This window comes from Drosophila montana, unplaced genomic scaffold (assembly GCF_035044405.1).
Source record: "Drosophila montana isolate Dmon_TW-CO22-7 unplaced genomic scaffold, ASM3504440v1 contig_3848_1, whole genome shotgun sequence".
NCBI classification, from domain to species: Eukaryota; Metazoa; Arthropoda; class Insecta; order Diptera; family Drosophilidae; genus Drosophila; species Drosophila montana.
In genome coordinates, this window is record NW_026998720.1 from 428,743 (window position 1) to 456,692 (window position 27,950).

The window sequence follows — 27,950 nt, forward strand, 5'->3', positions numbered from 1 at the left end:
GCACTAACATTTTCAGCATGTGTCTGTCTGTGTTGATGTTGCAAAATGTGTTTTTCAATTTTCATTTTATTTTATGTTTTTCTGTGAGTGTTGGTAAATGTATCAAAACTCGCATGTGAAGTGCAATTACCATTGTCAGAATAGCGATTGCTCTTCACATGAAACAAATAAATGTAATAAAAACAATTTTTTTAAAAAATGAGTAGAAACACAACTAACCTGTGAGGCGCTTGTTTTATTTATTGGACAGAATTAACTGAGTTACGGAGCTGCACAGACCGGCCTGGCCAACTGGACTGGCTGGGTTTCATTGTGCACACAGCAGGGCACCAGCAATTGATACAAGAGATTCTTCTTTTTATAAAGAACAGTTTTTGAAAACAAATTGAATAAAGTAAATTTGATATAGATGCAGAATGCAAAACAAATAAATACAAAATCGTTAGCATAATTGAACTAAATTGAATAATGCCCAGTTTGAACATAATGGCGGGCTTAGATTAAATAAACCACATAATTGTTTGGAAGTTGAACGATAACACTCATCGTTAACTTCTTTAACATTGTGAGAAAAAATGTAAAAATTTGCTTTTGATAAATACAAAAAAATTGGTTTTGGATAAACGTTTTTGTTTCGTGAATTGAAACGAAATTCATTTATTGCTGTTGTTTGCTATATTGTGCGTTTACTGTATCTCAATGAAACCCGCCGGCTTGGCTGGCACTCCGACCGTTGTACGCTGATATGGGTGTTCTCTGTTAGCTGCCAAACGACGTTGCTGCTTAAGGGCGCCTACTAAAATATACGATACGATACATGTAGATATGTGCATATAAAGTAATATATATGTATATGTGTGTATATATTGGTATATGGATTATATATATATAAAATTCAAGCCAATAAATATATATATATACATAGAGGCATATATGTATATATGTATATTGTCTACAAAACTTATATATAGTAATAAGAAGAAATATATATATATTTATGCTTGCTCTTTGCTTTTGTTTTAAACAATACACAATAATTTTCCTTTCGCTGCGGTTGGAACACTGACACTGTTTGTTTTGCTAATTACCAATTTCATTATTTAAAACAAAACAAAATTATTTAAAGAATACAAAAAGTTTTTAATATTTATGTAACTGCAATTGCATGTTGGTTTACATTTAAATTCTGTTTCTTTGGAATGAGTCGTATATATTGCATATTGTTTGGTACTGGGATATCGTCAACAAAATAAGTGATCTTTAAGCAGCTCAAACTAGCCTAAAATATATCTAACAACTATTTGTTTATATTTGTTTATATTTGTGTATATATAAGTATGTTATATGCGTTTTTCTTTTTTATAACTTTAGTGTAAGAGTTCTTTAGCATTCTTCCAGCTGTCTATCTCAGTGTCCGTCTGTTTGATCTGTCTGTCAAACATTTGATGCTCGCTTTTGCTGACTAGTTGTGCAAATAATTGTTGGACGGCTGCCTGAACCTCAACTAACTTAAGTCTACAAATGTTTAAGCACCAAAACGATTCAAGGCTCCATATAAATATGATTATTGATATATATGCGTATATATATTTCTTTCTATCTTTTATTAAAATGCTACAAAAGGTGAGGCTGTTGCTAATTGCTCAAAATGGCACTGGCTGGAAAAAAATCAAACGGTACGGAAAGCAAATGTAAAACTTGAACTTGTCGTAAGGTACATTTGTGCATAAATACTGAGCTTAATTGCTACACAAAACTAATTAGCTATCAGCTAAAGATTGCACTTAAATAGAATTGAAAACACAACAAAAAAAAATTTTAAGAAAATAAAATCAAATAAACAGTAACCTACACCGCAATAAACAAAATAAATCAAAAAAGAAAGGAAATAAATAAAGTTATTTAAGACCTAACCGTATGTATTGTACATATATAGAAAACTAGAAAACACAGACAATAATAAATACACTACTTAAAGGCTAAATAACTCTCAGCAACTTTGTTGAAGGCTTTAAGTAATATAAGTATGTATGTATGTAAGTAGAATACTCATTGTTCCCAAACAACAACTAACTAATTGCGCCGGCAGTTGCTGTCATTGTTGTCTCTGCTGAATTGTTGTTGTTGTTGTCAACTAGAATATACTCATGTTCAAAAGTAGATAATTTGAAATTGGTTAAAGAGCTCCAAAACAAAAATAAAAAATCTTAAAAAAAATAAAAAGACTAATCTGCGCCTAAGCGCCTAAAAATCACTCATTTGCTAATCGCCAGTTGCCAGTTTGTAGAAATGTTTGCGACCTATGAACTAACAAAAACTTTGACGAGCAATAATCATTATTACTTATGTAAATTTTTTTTGTTTTTTTTTTTTCGATATATTCTGTTGTTTTAGTTTTTTGTTGGTTTGCTTTCAATGAAGCTGCAGTTTTGTATTTGAGTATTTGTTGTTGTTGTTGTTCTTGTTGTGCTGTTTTGCATTTGTTGTTGCTAAATAAATATATATGTATATATGTATGTATACATGTATGTATATATTCTATAATTAAATATGTAGTATACTACGTTCAATATGTTTAAGTATGTTCTGTGTTGTACACTCTGTCAACGGCAGACTCTTTTTTTAACTGGAACTAAAACTAACAATTTATGGACTTCAATAAATTCTTGGTGCACTCAAACAAAAAAAAGTTCAAAAGACGGAGCCGGCATGCATATATCGACCAACTGTAAATATTTGTTTATATCAGATTTCAGATAAAAAATTATTTGTCAAAAATAAAGGAAATTCAAGAAAATATTAATATTATATTAAACAAAATCATGTGTTAAGAAACTTTTCGTTAGCTGTGAGGAGCGGCATGCAAAATATATGAAGCAAGCGATGCCAAGGGTTAAAAGCGTGCACTAATAAAATTTGTGTAGCATACTTTATGGCACTGTAGAAATAATAAATCAAATCATAACAAGAAGAATGTACTTCGATTAGCCGAAGCTTGAATACCCTTACAGTTCTGTTAGGCAAATATTTGTGCTTATGGAAACTAGATAATACCCTTTTTATAGTCTCTTCAAATCTAAAAAAGTGCAAAACTATAAAGTATAGTTTTTTGGTATTGGTTCTAAAAGGCAAAAAAATTGCACTAATATATTTGTAAAGCATAGTAAATAGTTTTCAGACAGATAGTCGGACTCATATGGCTACATCTTATTAAGATTTTATATATATTACAAATTTGATTACGACTTCGATGTCCTCTGCAAGGGTATTTTAATAAATGCGCTTGTGAATACAATTTAATAAGCTTGGAATTGAATTATAAAAGAAATTATAAATTTAATGCCAAAATACTACTTGCTCTGGGTTAATATATATATAAAACAAAATGCTGCCTAAAAAACTGATATTTCAACTGGGCGTATGTGTAATGTGCCTAAGTTTCTGGGGTATTCTCAATAGAACTGTCAACGTGTAAATTATTTAAATAGCTTGCAAAGTTAAAGCGTTAACAGATCAAACAAGGAAAACCCCCAAAATGTATGGTGTAAGTTTTTGTAAGTGTTGTAAGTAAGTATTATTGCTCGCAGTTTGGATCGATAGCAAAAGTTAAAAACTTGGCTAACCATAACTGAACTGATCGAAGACTCGCCTTATAAACTGGCTTATTAGATGTTCATATTTGTTTTTGTTTATCGTTTTTGGTTTTTTGGTGTAATTTCAAAATGATGTGTGTGCATGTGTTTGCTGGTGTCAACAGTTATGGCGCATATAGTTAAGAGTATATCGAATCAATATTTAGCTGATCGAAAATCATAATTTGTAGTTATAGATTATAGATTGTACGTATGTATATATGATTTTTTTTTTTAAATATATATGTATATGTATTAAGTAGTTTATCTAGCAAACAACCCACCGCTATGATCTGCATATTCCGTCAGCAGAGGATTGCCGGCCAGTGCAGCATAGTTCGCGTAGTCACCATACGGCGCAAAGATCATGCCATGGGCGGTCTGATCGAAGGCACCTGTCGGCGCTGCCTGGGCGGACAGTATGCTGGCCGCTGAGGTGGGCACTGTCATGCGTGGATTAAGTATCAAGGGTGCGCCCAGCGGTGCATTGGCGGGTGAACGTAGCTGTGTAGCCAATCCGGACAGTGTGGGCGTCAGCAGGCGACTATCCGATGCAGCAACCAAACGGCGCCAGTCCTCTTCGCACACTGCGGGATACAGAACAGAAGCAGAAGGAGAACCAACGCATGAGAAAGCTGTCCGTATAGAAAATCCATGTAAATTCAAAGAAAACATATTCATTATATCATTATTGGTTAGACGTATTAGATGGCTCGATTTGCATTCGCTTTCGATATATATGCAGTTCTTATTGCTAGCAGGAGCCGGATGGTATTTTTGTTTTATTTTTTTTTTTAGTCAATACTGGGATTAGCTGTTGATATTAGACGAAAGTTTCTCTTTTCTGTTTATGTATGAGTCGATTAAAGATGTAAAGATTTTTTATGTTTTCTTATAGGTTGATAAACGTACCTGCGACTGATTTCGCTGTTGTGTCCCTATAAGTGCCGTTAATAATGGCTAGTTCCATAAGTTGACGTTTCTTTAGCTCATCTTCGCCTTCGGCTTGCTGTTAGTACAAGTTGGCGCACGCATGTGTGTTGAGTGTATTTGTTGTGTTTGTGTGTGTAGTGTGTGAAGTAGTAGTAGTAGATTTTTCCAATGTATTAATCAAAATACATCAAAGCATATTAGATTGGTAAAAGAAATGAAAATATAAAAAAAATCATTATTAATATTTTGGTTAACAATTTTAGCAAAGATATTTTATATTTATTTATTTATTTTATACAGATAGATAGATACAGCAAACGCAATTGTTTATCGCACACATTTTTAAATAGTGATTGATTTATTAAAGGGGGTGATTGGCATTAAATGCATGCCAAAATTTTAAATGATATTCATTTTACACCTTGTGTAGGCTTATGAGTTATTGTTTGTGTTTCGTATATTAAATTGATTTAATTTGATTTTATTTAATTGTTGACGTATGGTATATTTATACTATAGCTATTACTTATTGACTTACCGGCACGAGCAACTTTTGCACTTCAGCTACAGCTTGAGCCAGTTTGACTTTGGCGCGATTCTCTGTATCCTCAACAGTGATCAGGACATGCAGATCATCGGACAAGTGCTCCCAGTTCGGTTTACCACGATTGGCATCCTCCTAATGGAAGAAATTCGAGAATGTAATATAAATACTTGACTCTGTTAAATTATCTGTGAAGCTACAATGGGAGGCTTAAGGAGACCTTATTAAAATATGTTATAACTAAGCAGAGCTTGTACTTGTTCTGCAAAATGGTTTCTTGACAACTCTTTTCTCTATTCCTTCCTTTAAAAAGCTTAAGTTCCGGTTTAAAAGTTTGCACTTATACTTTTCTATATTATCAGCAGAGCTACTTGAATATTCGTACATATTTTTAGTGCTTCTTCACCGCAAACTCAACCACAACCACAAGCTGCAACAGTTTATTGGTGATGCGCGTAATAACAGAACCCGCCAAACGTGAATGCCAATAAAATCGCGTTCCGCACCGCCCTCCCGCATATACCCTCTCTCTCTCTCTCTGGTATTTTTATTGCGAGGCAATAAACAAAAAGGGTGGTGGGGAATGCTTAGAAAATTTCGTTGTAAGACGACATTTCGTAGCGCATGTTTTCTAATGGCCGCAAACAATTAAATGTGGGCGTAACGCTGCGCCACACAGAATGCATTTTTGTAATTTGAAAATTCTGCTGAAGCTGTTACTTTTCGGCCACGCCAAATGCCCGCAGCCACTTTTCGCTGTCACGCTCGAAATATGTACTTAATATTTATAATGCATGCATGGCCCAAGGCTCTGCGCAGCGCATTAACTTTTGACCCAAAATGTGAAAGAAAGCAAAAAATAAAACAGCTTATATATATATTGTCATGTTTAAATAGAAATTCTTGGATTTGCTAATCAATTAAGCTCAAAATGTCAGACGAACTGTCAGTTTAGTTAGCTTTTGAAGTTGCCCCATCAGTGTCCAGTGAGAGCAGCGCTGCCTGGCTAATTCCGCCACCACTTGTCAAATTAAAAACTGTCAGGCAGGCAACGAGCCACGTTGGTGGAATAGCGTTTTTCGCGTACTGTTTGGCTGCCTGTTGCATGGATTTTCGAACCAGCCATTGGCATTTTTGGGTTCCTTCTGCACGACTCTGAGCAATATATTTTACTCTATTTCCATCTCTTGTTTGCCTGCAACTAATAAACTTATTCGTTGGGCAGCTCTGTTCTTACGCTTGTCATTTTCATGAAAATCTCATGACTCACAGCCTTTTGGCTGACGTTATAGCAGTCAGCACTGAGCACCTGAGTGGGTGTCAGCTCTTTGTATAGCTACTAAATTATCAAAATATTGCAACGCTATAAAAGCGTACATTTTTATATGTCTTGTCTGTCCGTCCGTTTGTCCGCCTGTCTGTCATGTGTGCGTTGCTTAAAATGAGCGCTACATTAACGAATTACGAAAATACATTTAATCATCTTGGCTCTGGTTTTTTGTTTGTTTGCCGAACGCCAAAGGAAATTAAATCATCAAGAGCGTTAGAGTGACAAGATTTTGGATACGTACATATATTTATATATATGTACATAATACATATATATTTGCATGTATTATATTATACAAACATACAGATGCATATTTGCTCCTGTAGGAACTCACGTCCAGGGCACAAATGTGAACTTAAAGCTTTTCCTTTCAATTATCTTCTAACACTAAGTTCACACTAAGTTCGGTATATAATATGATGATGCCGACTTCTATGTTTTATTGTCTGGATTTGCATATATTTACACTATTTAGAACGATGTATTAAATATTTGAGTTGAAGCTGTCATTAAATTGACAATAATTTTTATTTTGGCACGGAAACCGAGTGAAAACCGACATTTCATTTCAGAAAAGTTCCTAATAAATTTTATTAGAAATGTGTTGCGGTTGTATAGTAATATGTGAGTGTGCCTTTGTGTGGGCGTGTCGGTGTGTGGGCGTGTCGGTGTGTGTGTGTGTCGGTGGTTATAGTTTTTGGGGCTTTTAGAGTGGCATGCAAGCTATGCAGAGCATTGGAATGACGACTGTTGATTGGTATTTTACGTGCTAATTTAATAAAAATTTTGATTGTCTCGAATTGCTTTTACAATTTTCAGCATTTCAGGGGTAATGGGTTTTTAGTTCTTATAGATATCTATATAAATATATATAAATATATGCAAACAGAACTCACCTTCTTCTTGTCCCGCATGGAGCCCTTGCCGCGTACCATTATCTTACAACCAGTCTCTTGTTCTAATTGTTTGGCTGTCATGCCGCGTGGTCCCAAAATGCGACCAACAAAGTTGAACTAAAATGAAAATGTATAAGAAATCACAGGAAATGAGCAACCAATTATAATAATATAAATAACAAATTAGCTGAAGTCTTAATGCCAAAAGTTGATTTCATGAAAATTTAAAACACATTAATACCAAAACGAGAAGGCTGACTCATGAACCAATTCATTCAATGCACAAAACATTCTTTCAAAGTCAAAATTATTATTTTCAATTTTAGAGTTGAACGCTGAGCAGAAAGAAAAAAAAAACACAAATCCGAGTGCACAAGCGGACAAAAACGTAATATGACCTAAGGCGACACGCCTGAATTTGGCACGATAAACCAATCAACCAGATACTCAGATTGCCAACTGCAGCAGCAATGTTAACCGGCGGCAACCGTCAAAGGCATTTGGCATACAATCAAGGAGGGCGACTTGGTGGGGAGCTGCCTGACAACAGGTCACACTGATAGCGCTGTGATGAGGCCCGGCTAGTTGAGCTCTAGCTAACAGCTGTGTAATTGATGAGCCAACGGCCAATTATCATATGCCTCATGCCGTCTCTGTGAACACGCCCTCAGGCGTAATTTGCTGCTCATAAATTAGACGATAAAATCATAGATTTATTAGGCTAACTCATAGTCGCATATCAAAACAATTTAACCTGAATTATATATACACCATATACATATATATATCTTGTAAATGGCGCAACGCTAGCCCAGAGGCGACCACCCACCAAATGTGGCGCAGCTTGGCTTTTGTTAACAAAAAGTAAAAAAGTCTATTCCAAACTGATGATGTGATGTGTTGTTGTTGTTGTTGTTGTGTTAACGATGATGTGAGTGGCAGCAGCAACTACAACAGCAACACTCGTTGTTGTCGGAATGTAAGAAAATTAATGTTTATCTATATATCTATATCTGTTTCGTTCGCAGTTGCTGTTTGGTTAGCCCGCATCTGTTTCAACTGCTGCAGGCGACTATTGAGATCGAATCAATTGAAAATTGCTGCAGAGGCATAAATGCAGTTAGTTGCCTAATGGCAGCTCACAAATTTTAATTAAGAATTTTAAAGCGCGTAATGAAACGGTTTCGTATGTAGCCAGATTCAGGACAAGCGCTGCTTGCAACTTGAATGGCTACGCAGAGTGAATTTGCCATGAAAAGTATCGCTTATACGGGAAAATAATATTTACATTTGCAATTGTTGGTCTTTGGCAGTGGGTTATTAATTAAAAGTGGCGTCGAGCTCAACGTTTACACAAGACGGGGACGCTTAAAGAAAAAAAAACGAATCAATAAGCCGAATAAATATGGTTGTATAAATAAATTATAAATCGTTTTCTCTTTAATTTATTTTTGAAGGGCTATTGAAGGAAGTGCAGTGGCAATTATGCGGCTCAAGTGGAAAGCGTGCCGTAAAAGCAGCAGCAGCAACAACGACAGCAATAACAACGATAAAAAGTAAACAATATTTGTTGGTATTGTTTACAGACAGAGCACAGCACTTGAGCAAAATATGCTGTTAACAGACAAAGACGAGGCACGTGATAGGAAAGAACAGGAGCTGCAAGTGAAGTGAAGCAGCTAAAAATGTGGGCATGCGAGCTCTGGCTTATATAACAAGATTGTGAGCAGCGATAAGAACGCATTCATTGTGTACTATATAACAGTATATACGTATATATGTACATATTGATACAGAAAATAAAAAAAGGTACCAACAATTGATAAGCCAGCAGCAGTAGCGGCCATAAAATGCTTTTTATAGAATGCCCTGAAATCCTCAAAGAAGAAAAGATGCACCCAAATTAAAAATTGATGTTAAAACTTGGTATGAAAATCGGCTGCCATGGTTGCCAATGTAATGGACAATTGGTCAAAAGCTGCTTAACAACACGTGGACACATTTCATTTCAGTCAAGGAGTCGCTGACAAAAAAAAATACATAATAGTTTATTATGCAATACAGTAGGCTTTCCGCTTGTGTATCAAAGCAGTTGTATCTCAGGTGGCAATGGCCGCAAAATTTGTAAATAGTTTTTAACAGCAAAACATCTTTTCATATTAGCCGACAGTTAACTAGAAAAATGCAAAACTAGGCAACAGTCGGCGCAGATCAAATAGATTACAAATCTGTATAAGTACATTTAAACAAGCATACAATCTATAAGTCTTCTGTATGGGTGTGTAAAAGTTTGTGTGTGTGTGTGTGTATTTAGTTATGAGCGAGTGTAACAGAAAAATTGTGTCTGTATTCAGCGGAAAAATAAATCAATGTTTGACATCTAACAAAAAAAAGTACAAACTAACTGGCAGTTGCTGTTGTTATTTTTTTCTAATGCGTTTGTGTACTTATTAAATAACTCAAAAATCGAAATGAGCATCTGAGTTGCACGTAATTAGCATTTTATGTTCATGACCAATTCGCTGCAGTTTTCAGATTAATTGCCACTTTATTTACGACATACACAATACATAGTGTGCAAAATGTTGAGACAAATGAGTTACACTTAGTTGCTTTTGTTGTTTTTGCTGAAAACAATTTAACATAAATATTCCAGCAGTTAGTAATGTCCGCTAATGGACACCAGTTTCGAAGGCCCCTCTAGCAGCTGTTAACGTCGCATGCATTTTAGTAAACTATGCTACGCAGTTAACAGTTGTGAAATCTGCTAAGTTGCTCAACTGATGTAATCATTAGTTGCAACTAGTTCTCAAGTTCAAAATATTAAATAACATAAAAACTTAAAGAACATGCTAAAAGTATAAACTAACTCAAAATATAATACAATTATAAATTTGGATATAAGTTTTTCCAGAAAAATACATTTTAAATGATAAAAATGGAAAATAATATTTAAAATTAAAACTGAGATCACATCTAACAGTTATATACATTAATGATCTCATGAAATTTTCTTTTTATAAATACAATTTTCTGTATTCCTTGTTTACAGTTCTTTATAAAATTAATATATTTTCCATTTTTAATTGGGTAATTGTTCGACAACTTTTGAATCAAAACGTCTGTTTATTTTTAAACATATTACATTTATTTATACATTCATCACATACTAAGTTGTAACCAATATGTGACTTTTGAAAAGACAACAACTGAAAAGAGCTCTTGTTCAAATTTAGCTTATATGAGCAGCTGTTTAGGTGTCATATAAGTTACATCTTTTATCTAACCTCTTATCTGTACTTATGTAAATTGAAAACATAAATATCTAAATGCCCGTTGGGTCAAAGCGCTAACATGTAAGCTACTCACGCCACGCCACGGGGCGTATGAACATTTTGTTGACAAGCAAGCTGCACAGAATGAGATGAGCATTGACAGACAGATAGAGAGAAAGAGTGCATTTACAATGGACACTGGCTGCGGGGTAGTAGCTTGAGCATCAGCTATGCGCGCTGATAGCTGCACAGTAATTAATTGTAAACTGTTAAATGGCATTGTTGTTGTGTCAGTTTCTGCAACAGATGTTGAGTTTAATTAAGTTGTATTTATGTTTTGGACACAGCAACAATGGCTGCAACAACGACAGCGACAACAAGCAGCTACAATTAAGCGCATTAAGAGGCTGTATTTGTGGTCTTGCAGTATTCGATGCGTTGCAATCGATCTTCTCCCCTAAGCCCCCTACCATCATGTTTGCTTGGCCAGTGTTGACAAATTGCTGTCTATTTACATGGCACTCGTTGTTGCCGGTTGTCAGCCGCCTGACAAATCATTATTTACATTGTTAAATATGGTAGAAATTATTTACTGCTATTATTTTTCATGAAACGTTTCGGCTAATGCTGCCTGCCTGCTGCGTCAGAGTCAGTGGGCTAAATTTATGGCCAATGACGAGGCTACACAAAACATGCACATATATGCATTATATATATATATATAGATATATAAAGGTATATGAATGGACAATAAACATTGTGCAAACTTGTTGCATTTTCTTGTGTGTCTGGACGATTTGAAACGCAATTTGTCTTGCTTATAACCATTTGGCTTTGGTCATACGCAAGAAAAATGTCAGAAATGTTGTGCGATTTTCATGTTTGGCTATCGAGCTAGAAATATTGCAATTAAATGAAATGATTTATCGAGATGCTGAAACACACCCGCGCACAGCCAAAGCTAACACAAAAAAATCTTCAGCTGGTCGAAGACAAAAATAGACTGTCGAAATGCACAGAACACCTGAAATATCAAACACAAAATAGTATAAAAAAAAAAATAAAACAAAATTCTACATATTTTAGATGTACATATATATACAGATACATCTATAAAACCTATGCCCTGTGGTCGTAAATCTCAACCGAGCTGTGCCAAATTAGATTTGGAAAGCAAAAGAACAGCATTTTAACAGCATCCGAAACAGCATCATCAAAAGCAACTTTGACTCAGTTTTTGCTCTGTTTCAGCATTATATTATGTTCGTTTCTTAATTTATGACTTAACTCATTCATATTCATTTAGCTTTGCTCTTTGGAGGAGCAAAATATCTGACATAAAAACTAACTTTATGCTAATGCATATATGCTGCTGCTACTACTTGACTAACAGTTAAGGCTTATGCAACGCAGTCGTAGAAATTAATTAACTGGAAGATGCTGATGACAAATACATCAGCTTGTTTTTATTAAATTTTGTATGCCCAGTAATGAAGTAGATTTAAGTTAATTAATGAAGCTAAGAGAAAAATGTTGTCCATGCATGTTCACACTTTAAAAGTTAAAATACAATTACAACTGATATTTGATCGACTTTAAACTAAAATAAAACCTTACTTTCTATAGTTTTTCTTTATCAAATTATAGGGTACCGCTTAGTCACAACTCCTTGAACTATTTTTGTACTGGTTTGCTCTGCAGTTAGAACTTTCCAAAAACTTAAGCGTGGCTGGCTAATTAGAAGCTTTAAACAAGCTAAATTTGCATATCGAGCGGACCAAACCAATTAATACTTAAATAAAATAAAAGTTTTTTTTAAATACACTAAATTAAACATTGTTTACTTTTCTTTAATCAAATTGCTAGTTTTATATGCGAAGCGCAAATATTTAGACAGCAGTGCAGCAAGTGCTTTCACTTTGTTTCCAATGCAGTTGAATTTATGCATTTATGGAGAGCACCAACTCTGCTATCATACAGAGAGAGTGAAAAAGAGAGGCAGAGAAAGAGATTTTCAGAGAGTGGCAGACATATTCATTAATTGTGTCATGCAATGAAATAAATTCACTTAGGTCTCGGTTCACGATGCTGTCAGCCATAAAGAAGCCAAACTACGCCCAAACATTTTACACAATAAAAACAAAATGAAACAATACAACAGAAATAGGGAGAAACAGCATTTGAAATTGCATAAAATTAAATCAAATTCTAATTTGCCATGGCGTTAGGCTAGGCGGCTACACAAAACGCCTACGACGACGACATCAAGCGACTTCCTAAAACGCTTCACTGATTTTGTCTAACCCATTTAAAGTACATATGTATATATGTGTGTGTATGTGTTGGGGGGAAGGGAGGCATTACAATGGGGGTAACAGTGCTGCAGCAACTGATACGCATTTTGCATTTGGCGAGTCTTAAGGCAAGCCCCAAGCTGTGGCAATTGCCAAGGCTTGGACAACTTAACAGCCGACTGATTCCATCAGCTGTCTAAAGGTGTGTTACACTGTGTGTGTGGCAGTGTGTGTGTGCTTGAGTGTTGCCTAACCGCCCATTTGTTGCAGCAGCAAGCAGCAGCGTCTCGTATTCTTTATACGCTGTTAGAGGGCGCACCTTAAAGCGATTTCCGGTGTACCAGTTGCTCATTGGAGCTCATTGAGCAGGCCGTGCTGTCAATTCTAATTAGCGGAAGCGCTTCAAATGTGCTTCGATTCATAAATTAGATCATCGCTGATCGTACGTCGAACTATATATACATTTATGTACTTACATCTGGATGCTCACGCACTGGCACATAAACCTTCTCATTCAGCGTAACCATAGCGCCCTCGGGCTCGGGCAGGGTAAGTGGCTCCTTTTTAACGCCATTAATCTGGAATAGGGAGGCGCGCACGCGTGCAATTTCTGTAAAAATAATAAAGATAATGTTAATAAATGATAATAATAACCACATAATTAATATGAAAAATCTCCGAATAAACAATTGTCTATACTGCTGTCAATGTCAAAATGTTTGCATTGGTTGGAAAGCATAACAATAGATCAAATATGTTATGCGACTTAATAATAATTAATAATAAGACATTAAAAAAAAAATAATAATAAAAAAAAATAAAGTGAGCAAACAAACTATGTGCAATGCTGCTGTCAATGTAAAAACATATGTATTTTAATTGACGCATAGTTTAACTCGCCGCTAATCATTCTACTCGGTCATTAGAGCAATTTGTCATTTAGTTTATTGCGCGTATTAAATTACGCTTAATTTGACTTTTAGTTATACATATTTTGAGCAGAGTAACCAACAAAAATTATACCAGCATACGCCATTAACGGCGTGTGAATGTTTACTTTATATTAATGCCGCTAATTTATTAGATGCAAAATACTCGACATACCCTTCCCCGCCACACCAGTCACACGTCGACGAACCACTTCAGCGATTTTGCCACCTAGTGAAATCATTTGGTTTATATATAAACGAATTATGGCATGCATTTGCCTTTCAAATTACAGCGACTATAAAGCTGCGATGAGCTGCATGGGGCGGTGCTGTGTGTGGGCCATGTAAAATGCAATGCCAAATTGCGCATACGCCTCGGTGTGCGCCATAATTCACACATTTGGCGTTTGGGCTACCGCGGCGACCAACTGTGCCAGTTGACAGCGCCTTTACAATTGATATGATCAACATTTTGTTGTTTTATTGTTTACCATTGGATAAGCGCAGTTGCATTGTCTAACTTTGGCATGTGCCCCATGCAGCCCGTCTAGCTGGCTCATTCAATGGCCAACAATTTGTCACCAGAATGATAGGACTATTGATATATGCATATTTATACATATATCTTTGGGTGTGTGCTAGGCACAAGTCATACGGCATGAGTTAAGAAACAGCCACTGTTCATTTAGTCAGGAGGCTATGTCATCAATTTGATGCATGAGTTGGCTGGCAAACTTATTAATCGCATTTCTTGTTATGGCAATGCAATACTTATAGTGCCTTCTATGTAGTTATTTATTGTTATAAGACTCGTATTTCTAGCGGACATCATTTTAATTTCCACGAAATGGGAAATTGAAACGTACATTTTGTGAGTCCATTTCGTTAACATTTTCTTTAAAATAGATTTCATTCAAATTCTTGACTTGCTCGACTTTCCACCCGCATTTTCTCAGAATTCATTTTGTTAGGAAGACAATGTAAAAGTTGTTAAGTGAATGTGTTTGTACACGTCTAGACATAAGCTAAGAATCTGCATAAAATAACTAAAAATATTATTTTAATAAACGCTTTATCCAAATTTCTTTGTAAAATTTAATTTACATTACAATGTATATTTTGCACTTTAAAGTTTAACTTTTAGCTTTTACCAAAGACTGCTCTACCGATTGCTTTAAACTTTTTGCCTCACTCTTGTCCCTTGTGGCCTCGGTCCCACTGGCTGGCAAATGTGAAATCCCTGCCAAATGCAAAATCGCAATGCATAAAATTTGACAATTTATTGACGCTCCGCTGCTGCTCATAAAGTGCAGCATAGCTAGAAAAATACACAAATCTATATTTAAAATGTTGCAAAATGTGGCAACCGAGCGCAGAAGACGCTGCCAGCGGCTACCAGAAGGGCATCATAAAGCAGTCAAATTATGTACGGAAAGTGTTAGAAAGGCAGCTCCCGTCTATTTTTGTACAAGCCCAGCCGCCCAGCGCCCAGCAGTAGCAAAAACTTTACGAGCCAACTCAAAAGTCAACACATCTCAACATTTTTTGGCACATCCCTTCCAAACGACGCAGTGCAGAGAGCACTCATGAGTTTTGATGACTTTTGCCCATTTTTATAGAGACTAGCTCGAGATTTTAAATAGTTTTAAAAGCTAATAGCGAAATAACACACTTAAAACCGTGTGCGGGTGTTGGCAATAAAAAAAATTAAAATTTAAGCAAAAAAATCATAATAATAATACTTAAATGTTGTGTTGCCCACACAAGCAAGCGTCAAGTTCTTTTTGCAAAAACAAAGTTCTTGGTGCCAAATTTGGATTTGGCGCTGTGTGTGTGCCATATATAGATATTCGATTAGATTTGAATTTCCAAGATAGAAATAGAGTCATAAGCATACACATGTAAATTATGACTAAAACTTGACTTGCATTAAGAGTGGCGGCATTTGAATGAATGAGCGATACACATTCAAAAAGCAACTACCTTATAAGCACTAGAGACCGAGAACTTGTTAATGAATAAAAAAGATCTTTCATTGATAATTATTAGATTGGCATAGCAGCTCGACACCTACACATAAACGAGGTGCACAACCTGCTCGCCAACTCAGCCAATGCCCTTAAATGGTCAGTTGGCAACGGACACGGGATTTAATTATAGACGCAGTCAGTATACTACACAGATATGTAAATGTGAAGAGAGAGAGAGCGAGAGCGAGGGAGAGCGAAAGACAGACATAAAAGGCAAGTTATTAATTAAGCCGCCTGCGCATATGGCTTTAGTCAGGCTTAATTGTTGTAATTTATCTAAATGCTGCTATCAATTTGGTCTGTGAGTGACTAATCCGATTCTATGATAATAACAACTGACCCTCGGGCAGCCGAGCAACCATTGGCTTCGTCATATGCAAATGCAAATGCAGTTCTATGCAAATTTGGCGCGGCTTATTCATCTAATTTGCCTTTAATATTCGTGTGCCGCACATCAGTCACGTTGTCTGTCCGGCGGACCGTCTGTCAGTTTGACATTTGACCGATTAAAATTGACAGCTGTCATGATTGCGTTTATGCTTGAAAAGATCTCAAGCGCAGATTTCATGATTGCATTTGTGTCCAAAGAATTTGCAGTTGCGTGCGGCCCCCAGAAAATGCCGACTAAATGAAAAGCTTTTCGCCGGCGTTGCCCTTAATTTGCTTTTGAACATCTATTAAAATCAACGCACACAAAAACAAATTTATGTGCTCACATTTTGCTTGCTTATTGCGACAAATTCCATGCTGTATTCAATATTTCAGTTTTCACTCGCATCTCTTAATGAGTTCTTTGGCCGAATCTTAATGTTCTTGGACAGCTAGAACGAGCCATGTCTTGTTATTTATTTTGCTTGATGGTTTTTCTTGTTTTTCGCTAGCAGAAAACAACATTTTCTTGTTCGTGTTTTTGTTGATCAACTGCGCTGTAAAGCAAATGAAATTATACTATGTGCAATTTTTTAAAAGTCCCAAGAGATTTTCCACTTTGCTGCTTTGGCTGCTTTTCTGTGGAAATTCACGTATATTTTCGTCGCTTATAAATTATTTATGCGTGCAAAGCAAAGGCGTTGCTTAGACGAACATAAAGTTCAATTAAATTAAATGTCAAGATGAAAACTTTTAAAGTCATCGTTTTTAAGTGAAAATACTTAAATTGATAAGAATTGATAGAGAAAATGCTCATGTGTAATCTATATTTAGTTTATTTTTATTATAGCTATTATTATACGTATTCTTTATACATTTGTTTGCATTTGATTAATATGAAAACACGATTGTTGCTTCCACATAACCACAGACAACCTTGTTCACGCCAAAATCTAATCCCAGCTTGTCAATCTTATAAGATATGCCAAACAGGCAGGCAGGCAGACAGGTAAACAGGTAATCAGGCAGGTAGGCAGTTAGGCCAGTTGACACCTAAACCAAATTAATACCAAGCTCAGCTCATAGCTTGGCAACTCTGCGGGTAGATCAGCTGATTGATTGTTTTTGGTGGAGCGCAGTAATTTGCATTGGCTCACGACTTGCGAGTTTAAGTGCGCTACATAAGTATCTAAGTATCTGGCAGCTAATTTATGAATGCAAGAGCATTCATGCCACGAATTAGATGATTCGCGCTGTGTGTTCCCACTGCTTAGCTCAATGTGGGTGTTGCCAGCGTATTTTGGCCTTAACAATGCCAAAAGCTGATCGTGTGGGTGACAAGCCGACTTTTAACAAATTGTCACAGCAATGACAAACGCCTCGTAATGGCGAAAAAAACAATATACAAATAAAAATAAATGCTTAAAGCTTGGCTTGAATGTTGGCGGCTGTGTTCCACAGCCACTGCAATTAAGCCGTTCGCCTCCGGCCATAAACCAACTGCAAGCACATTCGGCATGAACTCCACAAATGCCTTGGCCGGCCTTGAGAATTTGCAAACAAAATCACTTTGCGCAAAACAAAAACACGCACACGCACGCACACATACTTACACACACACACAAATATCGCATATTTTTGTATGTGTATTCAAGTAATTTCATATATTTGCTTTTTGTATTTTGCATACTTATTTTGTGCACATTTCTTGGCCTGCGGTTAGCCAGTTCCATTGATATGAATGGTGGACAACAACAACAGAAACAAGAATATTTGTAGAATTAAATATGTTATATATTATAATATAAAGTATGTGTATGTCTGCATTATTTTTGGTTGCTTTTCTTTACTAAATTTTGTTTAATACTGTATAATTTGCCACTTGATTTTTTTTAGTGTATTTTCGTATCGTTAGCCTGTCGTTAACATGTTGGTTCACACGCCTCAACAACTTTGCCGCTGCGATAATATTTGGTTGTTTTTTTGTGTTATAAAATTAACATTATTATTTCTATCAACACAGGCTATAATAAAGACATGCGTAAAAGTTGTTGGAATTTTAAAATTGCATATTAAAAATATGCAAGTGCCGGCGTCCATTTTTTCAACACTTTTATTGACACAGGTTGAAACAAAAAAAAAAATGTTTTAGTCGAGATTACCAGACAAGAAGATACCCCGTAGTCAGAAAAGATGTTGTGAAGTTTTCTGTAAGTACGCATCTGCAATAGCAAGCATATTTAAAGGGATAGATATATTCTCTTCAGTTAACTTTTTTAAACATAATATTTGTTGGGCATTACCCTATAACTTCAAATGGTTTATAAGGTTATGAAAACTGGGAATTATAATAAAATGAAAATGTAAGAGCACAACAGCGTGTTCATAAAACAATACAGCCAGCTAGTACATCATAAAACATTTGTTTACCTACATAAATTTGGGTCATAAACAAAAGCAATGGCAATCAAAAAGCGCGAAAAATGATATCGAAACAAAAATAAAAACAAAATATGATGTGTCAAGCGCCGGCTGGCAGAAACTGTAAGAAAATTTATAATATATTTTGCATATAACAGACACTTTTCAGCGAAGGTTTTAAACCTTAAATTGCCGTAAAGTCTGAAAACTTTCCAAAAAAAATAAGAAAGAAACATGGTATCTGCTTTCTGGCCAACTGTTTGTTAAACTTTTATGCATATTGTGAAGCATTGCACAAAAACTGCAGTAAAAAGTGCTGAAAACAAAACAACAAAAAAGTAGGCAAACAATTTGTATATATTTTTCATATGGTGAAGTGTGGCAGCTATCAAAAAACCACAATCAATTTTTTATATTGAAGTAAAACCAAACATAAAACATTGCAACTGTTTGTTTTTGCCACACAAACTAAGAATATTGGCCAAAATGTGGATTTCTTGAATTATTCGAACCAGGCAACGCTATGAAATCACGGCTACGTGCCTAAAACTAACACAAAAATAACAAAATCAAATTGGGGAAAATGGAAACGCACCTGGCCAGCTGTCTGGATTCTCTCACTGGGCTGCCACATGCCACATGCTCAAATAAACACTTAAATAAATACGAAAAATGTGCATATTTAACCAAAAATAACACAAATTAATCTATAAATGTTTAGTTAAACAAACGCAATATTCCAATTTTTTGCCGCAAGCAAACAAAATAAAACTTAATTCAAATAAAACATGTTAAGTTTGCTTGATAATGCGAGGTTGTTTCAAACAAATTATATTGGTTTTTCAATATACGAACATGAATCCTATATATAGAAAATGACATGCAAGTGCAATTATGCGATTTAGTATCATTTTCTCATTAAAACGAGCATGCAAAAAGCTGTACAATGTGCGATATGTATTAGTATAATGGTAAAGTCTACTTTGACAGCTATCAATGTTTTGATGAAGTAATATGTTTTATTATTAGACTGGTTGTCAAGTCCTATTATTATTATTAGTCATTCAATGATGCTTTAATACATTTTACCAACAGCTGAATAACATATATTCACACACACGAAGTACCCTTTCGAAGAGGTTTGAAGACATTTCATTTAATTAATAACACTTGAAATTGCTAATTGTAACAATGATTACCCAATAAATGTGTGACAAGCTCTTTAATGTGCTAATAAAATGTATTTTAATTAAATTGAATTTGTTGCAAATGAAATAAGCAAACACCTCAAGTACAGCTTATAAATCGCTGTGATTAATTTGAGTGAGTACTTAATCCCTCTCTTTGGATACCAACAAAATCGTGACTAATTACGTTTTGGTTCTTGGCACTTTTTATTGCCAGTTTTATTAGCCGGTGTCATTTAATAAGCCGCAAAACAAAAAATGACGACAAAAATATATGTATATTAAAATTTTAATGAGATAATTTGAAGGGACGCATCACCAGCCCCACAACCGCCGCATTGCTTAGCAACGTAGTCAGCTTTATATTTACGTAAATGACCAGCCAACAAAGGGCAATAAAACAAATGCGATGCGAAGCCAGCCATCAAATTGGCAACACCCCAAAAAGAATAAGCCACTGAGCCACAAAATCTCACAAGCTAGTAAATGAAAATGTGTCAACGATGTTGGGAAAACAATGATACGACCAATGTGGAATTCTTCACATGCAAACGCACACAAACACAGATCACAAGAGCACATCAAGTGAAGGTGGTCGACACGCCAGAATGCCTTTTGACGGTAAGACAACAAAGCAGCGAGTCATGAATCTTAACTGATCTAGAGGCTGGTTGGATTGTCTTAAGGGCGTTGAAGAAAGGAAGTGAAAATGCCAAGCCAGCGCGGCGTGAATTTGTTACAACTTTCAGTTTCAACAATGGCCAAAATGGAAAGCTGTTGTCAACAACAACTGGCACACAGAGCAAAGTCAAACATCTATAAAGTAAACAGCAACATTACAAACAAACACACACATACACAATATATCATATGATAGAAACCAAAATTAAAATGAAAATGCAAATGTGGTTTTAATGCGACATGCTATGCGTGTGGGTGGCACCAACAACAACAACAGGAGCAGCGGCAGCTTTAACATTAACAACATTACGACAGTTTTTCACACGCACACAATAAAAACAAATAACTGTAAATCTGGCTATAAGTGAGTGTCTGTGTGTGAATGTGTGTGCAACACAGCATCAGCCTTGCATCTTGACATTAAGCTTTGAGATTACAAAAAGCCACAGCAGCTGCTCATTGGGGGCGTGTCAATTTGCGTAGCTTAACGAGTCTTTGCAAGCGCAACAACAACAACAACAACGAATTCAGCAGCAGCAGCAACTACAACGACAACATCAAAACAACAACAAATTACTGTCAAACAATTAACAAGCAATAAGATATATATTTTTGGAAATGGCTTTGCGATGCCCTTGAAATCCAAGCCAGGTTCGCACGTACTTGACCAGTATTTGTGTTGTCGAAATTTGAGAATGTTTCACATTGTTAAGAAATAGGTGAAATAAAAAAACACAGCCTATTCTGTGTAATAGTGTCATTAAATAAATATACAATTTCGATAAACGATATTCGATATACGCATTAACTAATTAATTATTATTGAGTGAAAGAACTAAGATTTCACACACTCATTAAGGCTCACCTGATGTGTCTCTTATAAAGGTGTATAGTAAAAATTAAAACTGGCAAATCGCTGTTTACTATAAGCCCAACGCTCTAAACTGGCTGTAATTGCAACAAAACGGCAAACGAAACATGTTCGAAAATTGCAAACAAGTTCGTAAATTGTAAGCCAATTTTTCCAAAAAAAAAAACTTTTTTCTGCAACTTGTCATTGCCAAAAAACGTTGCAAATGTCGTTGTACACAGTTTAACAGTTGTTGTTGTGGCTTTTGTTGTTGTGCTTGTTGCGGGTAAAGTGGCGCAAGGCATCGAGCCAAGCGAAAATTGGCCGCAAATCAAACAGTTCCCATGTGCGCAATTTCATACCAAATGCCGTCACATAAGCAAGAAAAACCCGAACCCGAAACCTCAAAATAAATCAAATGAAAAAAATATAAAGACGCACCGAAGCCAAGTGAAAATGCATTAAATGCGTTAATTTGTGAAATTGTGGAAAATCTTGAGGCCATGGCCGAACAAAAAAAATTACTCTTAATGAGTCGCTTGACACAGCACGATGAAAGGCAGGAAGCCACACCCCGAACCCAAACCGAGTCAATTCAAGACGACCTGAGCTGAGTCAAAAGCAAACCGAACCAAAAGAGAGGAAAAAATAAAATAAAACCGTCACGACGCGTCTCACTGCCTCGTTTTGCGTATTATGTCAATATTTCAAAATTAATTAAGATTCATACAATGAAGGTAACGGAGCGGGGCGTGGGCGTAGGCGTGGGCGTTAGGGTTCTATTGAAAAACCTTTTCAGCAAAAATCTCGAGTCCGGCACATGGCGGTGACAAGTAAAGTGCATAAATTGCTAGCTTAAGGCCCCCGAGAGGCTACTTTCAATCAGGCAGTTAGCCAGTTGGCCGGTTAGTCACTTGAACAAGTTGGTGCATGCTCGTCTAGGAGATTCCCTGTACCCAGCTTCACAACACACTTTAACAATCAGTTACATATCAATATATACGAAAACACACACGCTTATACACACTGTGATTCTTCTTTCGCATATCAAATATGTGCATAAGCAAAAATCTAAGTACTTTATAAGATGCGTACGATTTTTAATCTTTGGGATAAGGAAGTCAAAAAATAGGAGAGCATATTTGGGTTTACAAATTTGGTATATCTATCTTTAACACGCTTGCATTGCGTATGATTTACGAAAACCTATCCCCAGTTCTTTTAGCCTCTGTCATCTACGCTTGATATGCAGGAACTGTTCACTTTACGGCTAAACCCATTTAGCCTATATTCAATGTGTACAGGGTACAAAAACGGTAGTCGATCCCGTGCCCTGCGCACCCATTTTTATAAAGCAATTAACCGAGCTTATTTTATAGCACAGCTCATAAAACTCAACGCTAGACAATATCGATGAGCGGTCGTGCCCTCTCTCTCTCTCTCTCTCTCTTGCTCTCTCTCTTTCTCTATCTCTCTGTTTAATTTTCCCTTCGCTCAAGTTCTCAATGCTCATAGCAATGGCTGCTTAAACCAATTAAAAATTAACAGCATATAGTATAGCTAATAGACAATTTGTATACTCAGCCAATCAGGTTAGATTTTGCCGAGGACCGACGGCATTTTGTTCAACAATTATACAACAATAGTCGGCATTTTCCAATGGGCAGCAACTGTGTTATCGCATTACTGATAAGTCCTTAAGCAAACACTCACCTGAAACGAGCAAGACAGGTAGTTGGAGATAAGATTACTTGAAAATACAAATGGTTCGGTTTGGTTTTGGACTGTTTAGTTTACAATACGTAATGTAATTTATGGCAAGTTCAAATCGGGCAAGGCAAAAGGTAGATACCCAGATTCAACGCACGTTCAGATAACCCAGCAGTGGAGGTAAACGTTAAGAATTTTTTAGATAAAGTATTAAGAGCACTAAAATTGATAAAGGGCATAAAACCTTGTTAAAAATACCCTAAGTTCTATAAATCGCTAAGGTATCATGACCTCACATGAGCCTAGATTGAAGCTTTATATATTTAATGTTTATGTTGTTTTGCCTAGCTTGAAGAGAGACAACAAATACTTGATTTCCGCTCAGCTCCGTGTGGGGCCACAATGCATTTGGCCGAAAGCGGCTTGCAGCAGTATTCAAATTTACTGTATTTTGGCTTTTCTTTTCTATTTTTTTTTGTTTTGTTATTTGTTTTGTTTTTGTTTTTGCCTGCCAGCTATTTTTAAACAAATCCAAAAGATAAAATTTCTGTCAGGCCCCAGCAGCATTCGGATATGACTCGTCTAGGCAAATGCTGTGGCTGTTGCCAAGCTGCCAGCTCTTGTTTATTTCTGGAGTAGCCGAATGACTTTTCCGGAGCCCCTGCTACGTGTGTGGAACATAAACAGACGCTGCCCGGCCACGACCACAACAACAACAACGACGACAACAACAATAACCAACAACCAACAATAAGAAGAAGATATATCTCACAAATCACGCACAGAATTGAATACAGAGCGAGACAGAGAACGTGCGGGCCAAACGAACCGCGAGGTTCATGACCTTTTGTGTTCTTTCCTAGATAAATTTCAAAGATTTTTCAATACTATGCGAACTTTACTACCTGATTCTAACCATACATCAGGGTCTAGAAATGGGTTTCATTGCACAAATAATGGCGTTGAATTTTCCAAATAAATATCCAAATTATTATAGCTGGCGATGAGACTGCGAAAGTTGGGATAAGCTATAAACATTTCGTTCAACAAGCTGCGTTCCATCAGCAGCGCCAAGAACTTACCTCTCAGCTTTGTTTGCATTTAGGAAAAATATTATTTATATCTAACGTTTTTTTTTTGTTTTTACTTGTTTTTATGTGAAAACATACAGCTGTTATTAGATTAAAGAATGCTGCGCGAGGTCTAGCGGAAATGAAAATAATATTTATAAAGAGGATTTCGAGTGCCTAAGCATTTAAGCATAAACACATGCCTTGTGAATGGGTATTTTGTGCAGTAGAAAAAATAGTAAATTGGTTTTATGAGTGAAAGCTGCACTTGTCATTTGGGAGTAGCCCTGACAAGTTGGTTTCGTGTCGCTTATGTCATGTTTTCATATTTCTACAAAAGGTTATTTAACTATAATTAGCGAACACAATGTCTGTATTTGGTTTAAATTATAATTAAATTATTTACAAATCGCAGCGAGACAAAAACGGCTAGCGAAATTCATTACCAACGTATTTCGAAACAACATAAATACATTTATATATATGTATAAGTATGTATGAGCTGTGGGCGTCTCTTAAGCGCTTGAAATGGGCCATGCATTACTTGTGACTACGCAGCATGTCACTTGATCGTGCTGCCTTTTACTTGGCGTATAATTAATGTTGTTTATCGCGCATACGCAACGTGACGCACGTCGCACAGAGCCCTCCACACACATACACTCAGTTATAATACGAATGTGGCAACAACAGGGCCAAAACCAAAGCCAAAGACAATACATGAAGAGCTCTCGCTATTGCTATAAATTATTACAGAGAGCCCCGTCTTAACTGCCTACCACTTGTCCTCCTACCCACTGTCACAGCTATCTGTTTTGTTACTGAAAGTACAAAAACCAAATACATATTTATTTATTTATTTATGAACACATGTATGTAGGTAAGTATGTACTTGAGCGTTGAGAGTTGTATGTATATGCATAATTATAATATGCTTGACCAAAATTGAAGTGTACAGCAACTCGTTTTCAAGACAAAAGTCAAAGAGTTGCCGCCTTTTTTATTATTTGTATTTGTAGTTGTATTGCGTACAATTAAGCTATAGGGTGTTTTACACACTGTTAACAATTTGTACTTGAATTAACACATTAATTTACGATTAAGCTATTACAGTTTGAAATAATGTTCAAGCTATGCAAATAGCATAATTAAATAAATAGCTCGATTGATTTATAAGTAGTAATTAAATCCCATCACAAGTAAATACAATATATTTGCTTAAGCCTGTTAACATTTCAGCAACTGCTACGGGGTATCTCATAGCCGACCCTGTGCAACAATAGTATATATAGCTATTTATTAGCATTTATTATATGTATTTCAGCATTGCAGGTTTCCTTTTCAGCGTTGTGCAACTTGTTCTTAACACCTTTGTGCGCCCACGTATTTTGTTTATTTTTAGTCAAAAGGCGGCTGCGACAACTGGCAACGATGTCTCCCTATTTCTTTGTATACTATTTACCTGCCTTTTTTTATTTGTATTTATGCTGTCGCTTTGTCTGACAAAATACAAGAAATATTTTTGGTGTGGGCTTGTGCGTGGAAAACCGGAAAAGCCTACGTCCCCGTCCCCATATAACCTGGCCGAAAGCCCGTTTGGCCCGACTGGCATTTTAGAAAATGCAAGTGCACTCGTTCATATGGCCATCGCCGCATATGCCAATGACATTCATCCAACTGTCAGTTACTCTGATAAGACACAAGATGTCCTTGGGTTGGCAACAGTCTGGCCCGCAAGAGTGGGCAGTTGTGCATTTGAAAGTGAAGCGGAAATTGAATGCCATTGCTCAATGTAGCTGCGGCTGCCACTGCTGTTGCTGCTAACGATGATGCATCTCGTATAACCTGTGCAATTGACTTAAACAGCAGTTGATGCTTTCTGGTTCTGGTTTACTTTGGCGCTGCTGTTGGGTAAGCTGTAAAAACTTAAAGGTTTTTACTTTAACATCTGTAACTAAACATAAGACAATGCTAATAACAGCTTTTTTAAAGAAGCGAACAAAAAGTCTAGTTGAAATACACAGTTCCAAACGAAATAACAGTTGCAAACTATTTGCTTCAAACTTTTAACATAACAAAACCATGATGTCAATAGCTCGCCATTGCTGTTAAATGTCTATATTATAAGTTTTCAAAGACTGTTAAACTATTGAATATTGTATTTGGCCTGCTGATCGGTTGTAGCCGCATATGGCAATGTGGCGCCCACGCACATAACGTTTGCACATAAGAAATGGCATTTAACCCAAATACGCAGAGAGGAAAAATAATAAAACGTGGCAGCACGACATTCAATTTTAATGTCATTTCAAAAAAAGTGCCATAGTGAACATAAACAACAACAAAAACGACAAAAGGTAGTGGTAGCAGCGACAACATGCAACGCGGCACATAGACATACGCACACCGGCACGAAATGAAACAGCTGATGGCAAATGCAACAATTAGGGCGTCATGGGGGCGTGAGAGTTGCGAAATTTTGGGAAATACTTAAGACTTTCAATCGAAACAGTTGAACGGCACAAAAGTGCGTGAAATTAGTCGACGCATTAATGCGAAAATAGCGTAAAACTAAAACGGCTGGCGGCCCCAAAAGATACACCAAAATGCCAACACACACACACACAACACTTACATACACATATACATTAAAAACAACGTGACAACGTTCATTCATGCTGCACAAGTAAATACGCGTTGTTTTGGTAAATTTCTCAATTGCAGACAGCCAAAAGATACAAAGATACAAAAGTAGCTGTAGCAAGAGCTTGCTTTCATGTGTGTGTGAATATTTGTGCTTATGCCACGTTTTAATTATCTGCTGCAAACATTTGCATGCTGTCGTCGTATATCTATTGCGTACGCGTATCTGCAAGATACATATCGCCGCTAACATAGCTGTTAAACATATCCAATGACAGCAACAACAAAGCGAACAATTAACTTAAATCTGGCGCTATTTCTTTTTCGGCAAATGACGCATTTAATTGCTATAAATACATGTATGCATATAGCACTATTCATGTTTAATTCAAACTTATGACATATTCGCTTAAGATTCTTTAGCATGTTTTTGTCAGCCGCAGCAAGTGGACGTCACTCTATTGTTTCGCCTTGCCACAAACAATATCTGAAACAATAATGATCTATAAGTGCATAATATTTAATTGCAAATAGGGGTGAGTGCGCGTGTGCGTGTGTGTGAGGTTGTGCCCGCATTTCACATGACAGTCAGCCGTTCGGCTTTGCATTTTTCACTCTCACACACACACAGTTGCCCGTTTTTGGGGCAATTGAAAAATCCAATTGATCGGCCATAAAAATCGATAGGCATTGCACAATAAAAGTGATTCACTTGCCACAGCTCAAGTGGCATCGTCTTCCCATTTATGGCAGAGAGCACACGCAGCCGAGTTCGAGTTAAAGTTGAAGTTGCGGCCATGCGACCATATGGCACAACTTCAAAGCGAAATTTGTTGCCTTTTGCATCTCGCACTCTCAAGTATTGCGCTTTGTTATCAAATTGTTCAATTTGTGCGGCTTGGCGGCGGCAACTGTCTGCCGGCATATTAAAGCAATTGTCTAATGCCACATGGCTGCCAATGTTGCCCCTGCTGCGGAGTCTGCTGCTGGTAGTCGCGTGCCATGCATGGAGTCAACAAATGTGTGAGTGTGTGTGTTTGTGTGAGGCGTGCGTGTGTGGAACATGAGCATGCAAAACACATTTTAATTACGAGCTTTTCAGCATTTTTAGCTATTTTTGTCAAAATTTTGTGTTTCGTATTCTTTTTTTTTGCGC

At 36.4% G+C, this 27,950-nt stretch overlaps 1 protein-coding gene across 9 annotated transcripts in view; it reads right to left on the reverse strand.

The window, feature by feature from the left end:
- Positions 1–27,950, reverse strand: part of how (protein held out wings) — a 39,181-nt gene that overhangs the window by 4,209 nt on the left and 7,022 nt on the right. For 2 of the 9 annotated variants that reach the window (XM_064696484.1, XM_064696485.1), the window contains exons 3-8: positions 13,381–13,514; positions 7,336–7,452; positions 5,104–5,244; positions 4,545–4,641; positions 3,917–4,267; positions 220–796 (exon numbers count right to left, since the gene is read on the reverse strand). In XM_064696484.1, the coding sequence (XP_064552554.1) occupies positions 687–796; positions 3,917–4,267; positions 4,545–4,641; positions 5,104–5,244; positions 7,336–7,452; positions 13,381–13,514 (950 nt within the window). In that variant the 3' untranslated portion in view covers positions 220–686. Of the gene's footprint in view, positions 1–219; positions 2,727–3,916; positions 4,268–4,544; positions 4,642–5,103; positions 5,245–7,335; positions 7,453–13,380; positions 13,515–27,950 lie in introns of all 9 variants that reach the window. The other 7 variants (XM_064696489.1, XM_064696488.1, XM_064696491.1 and 4 more) reach the window with 7 other exon arrangements.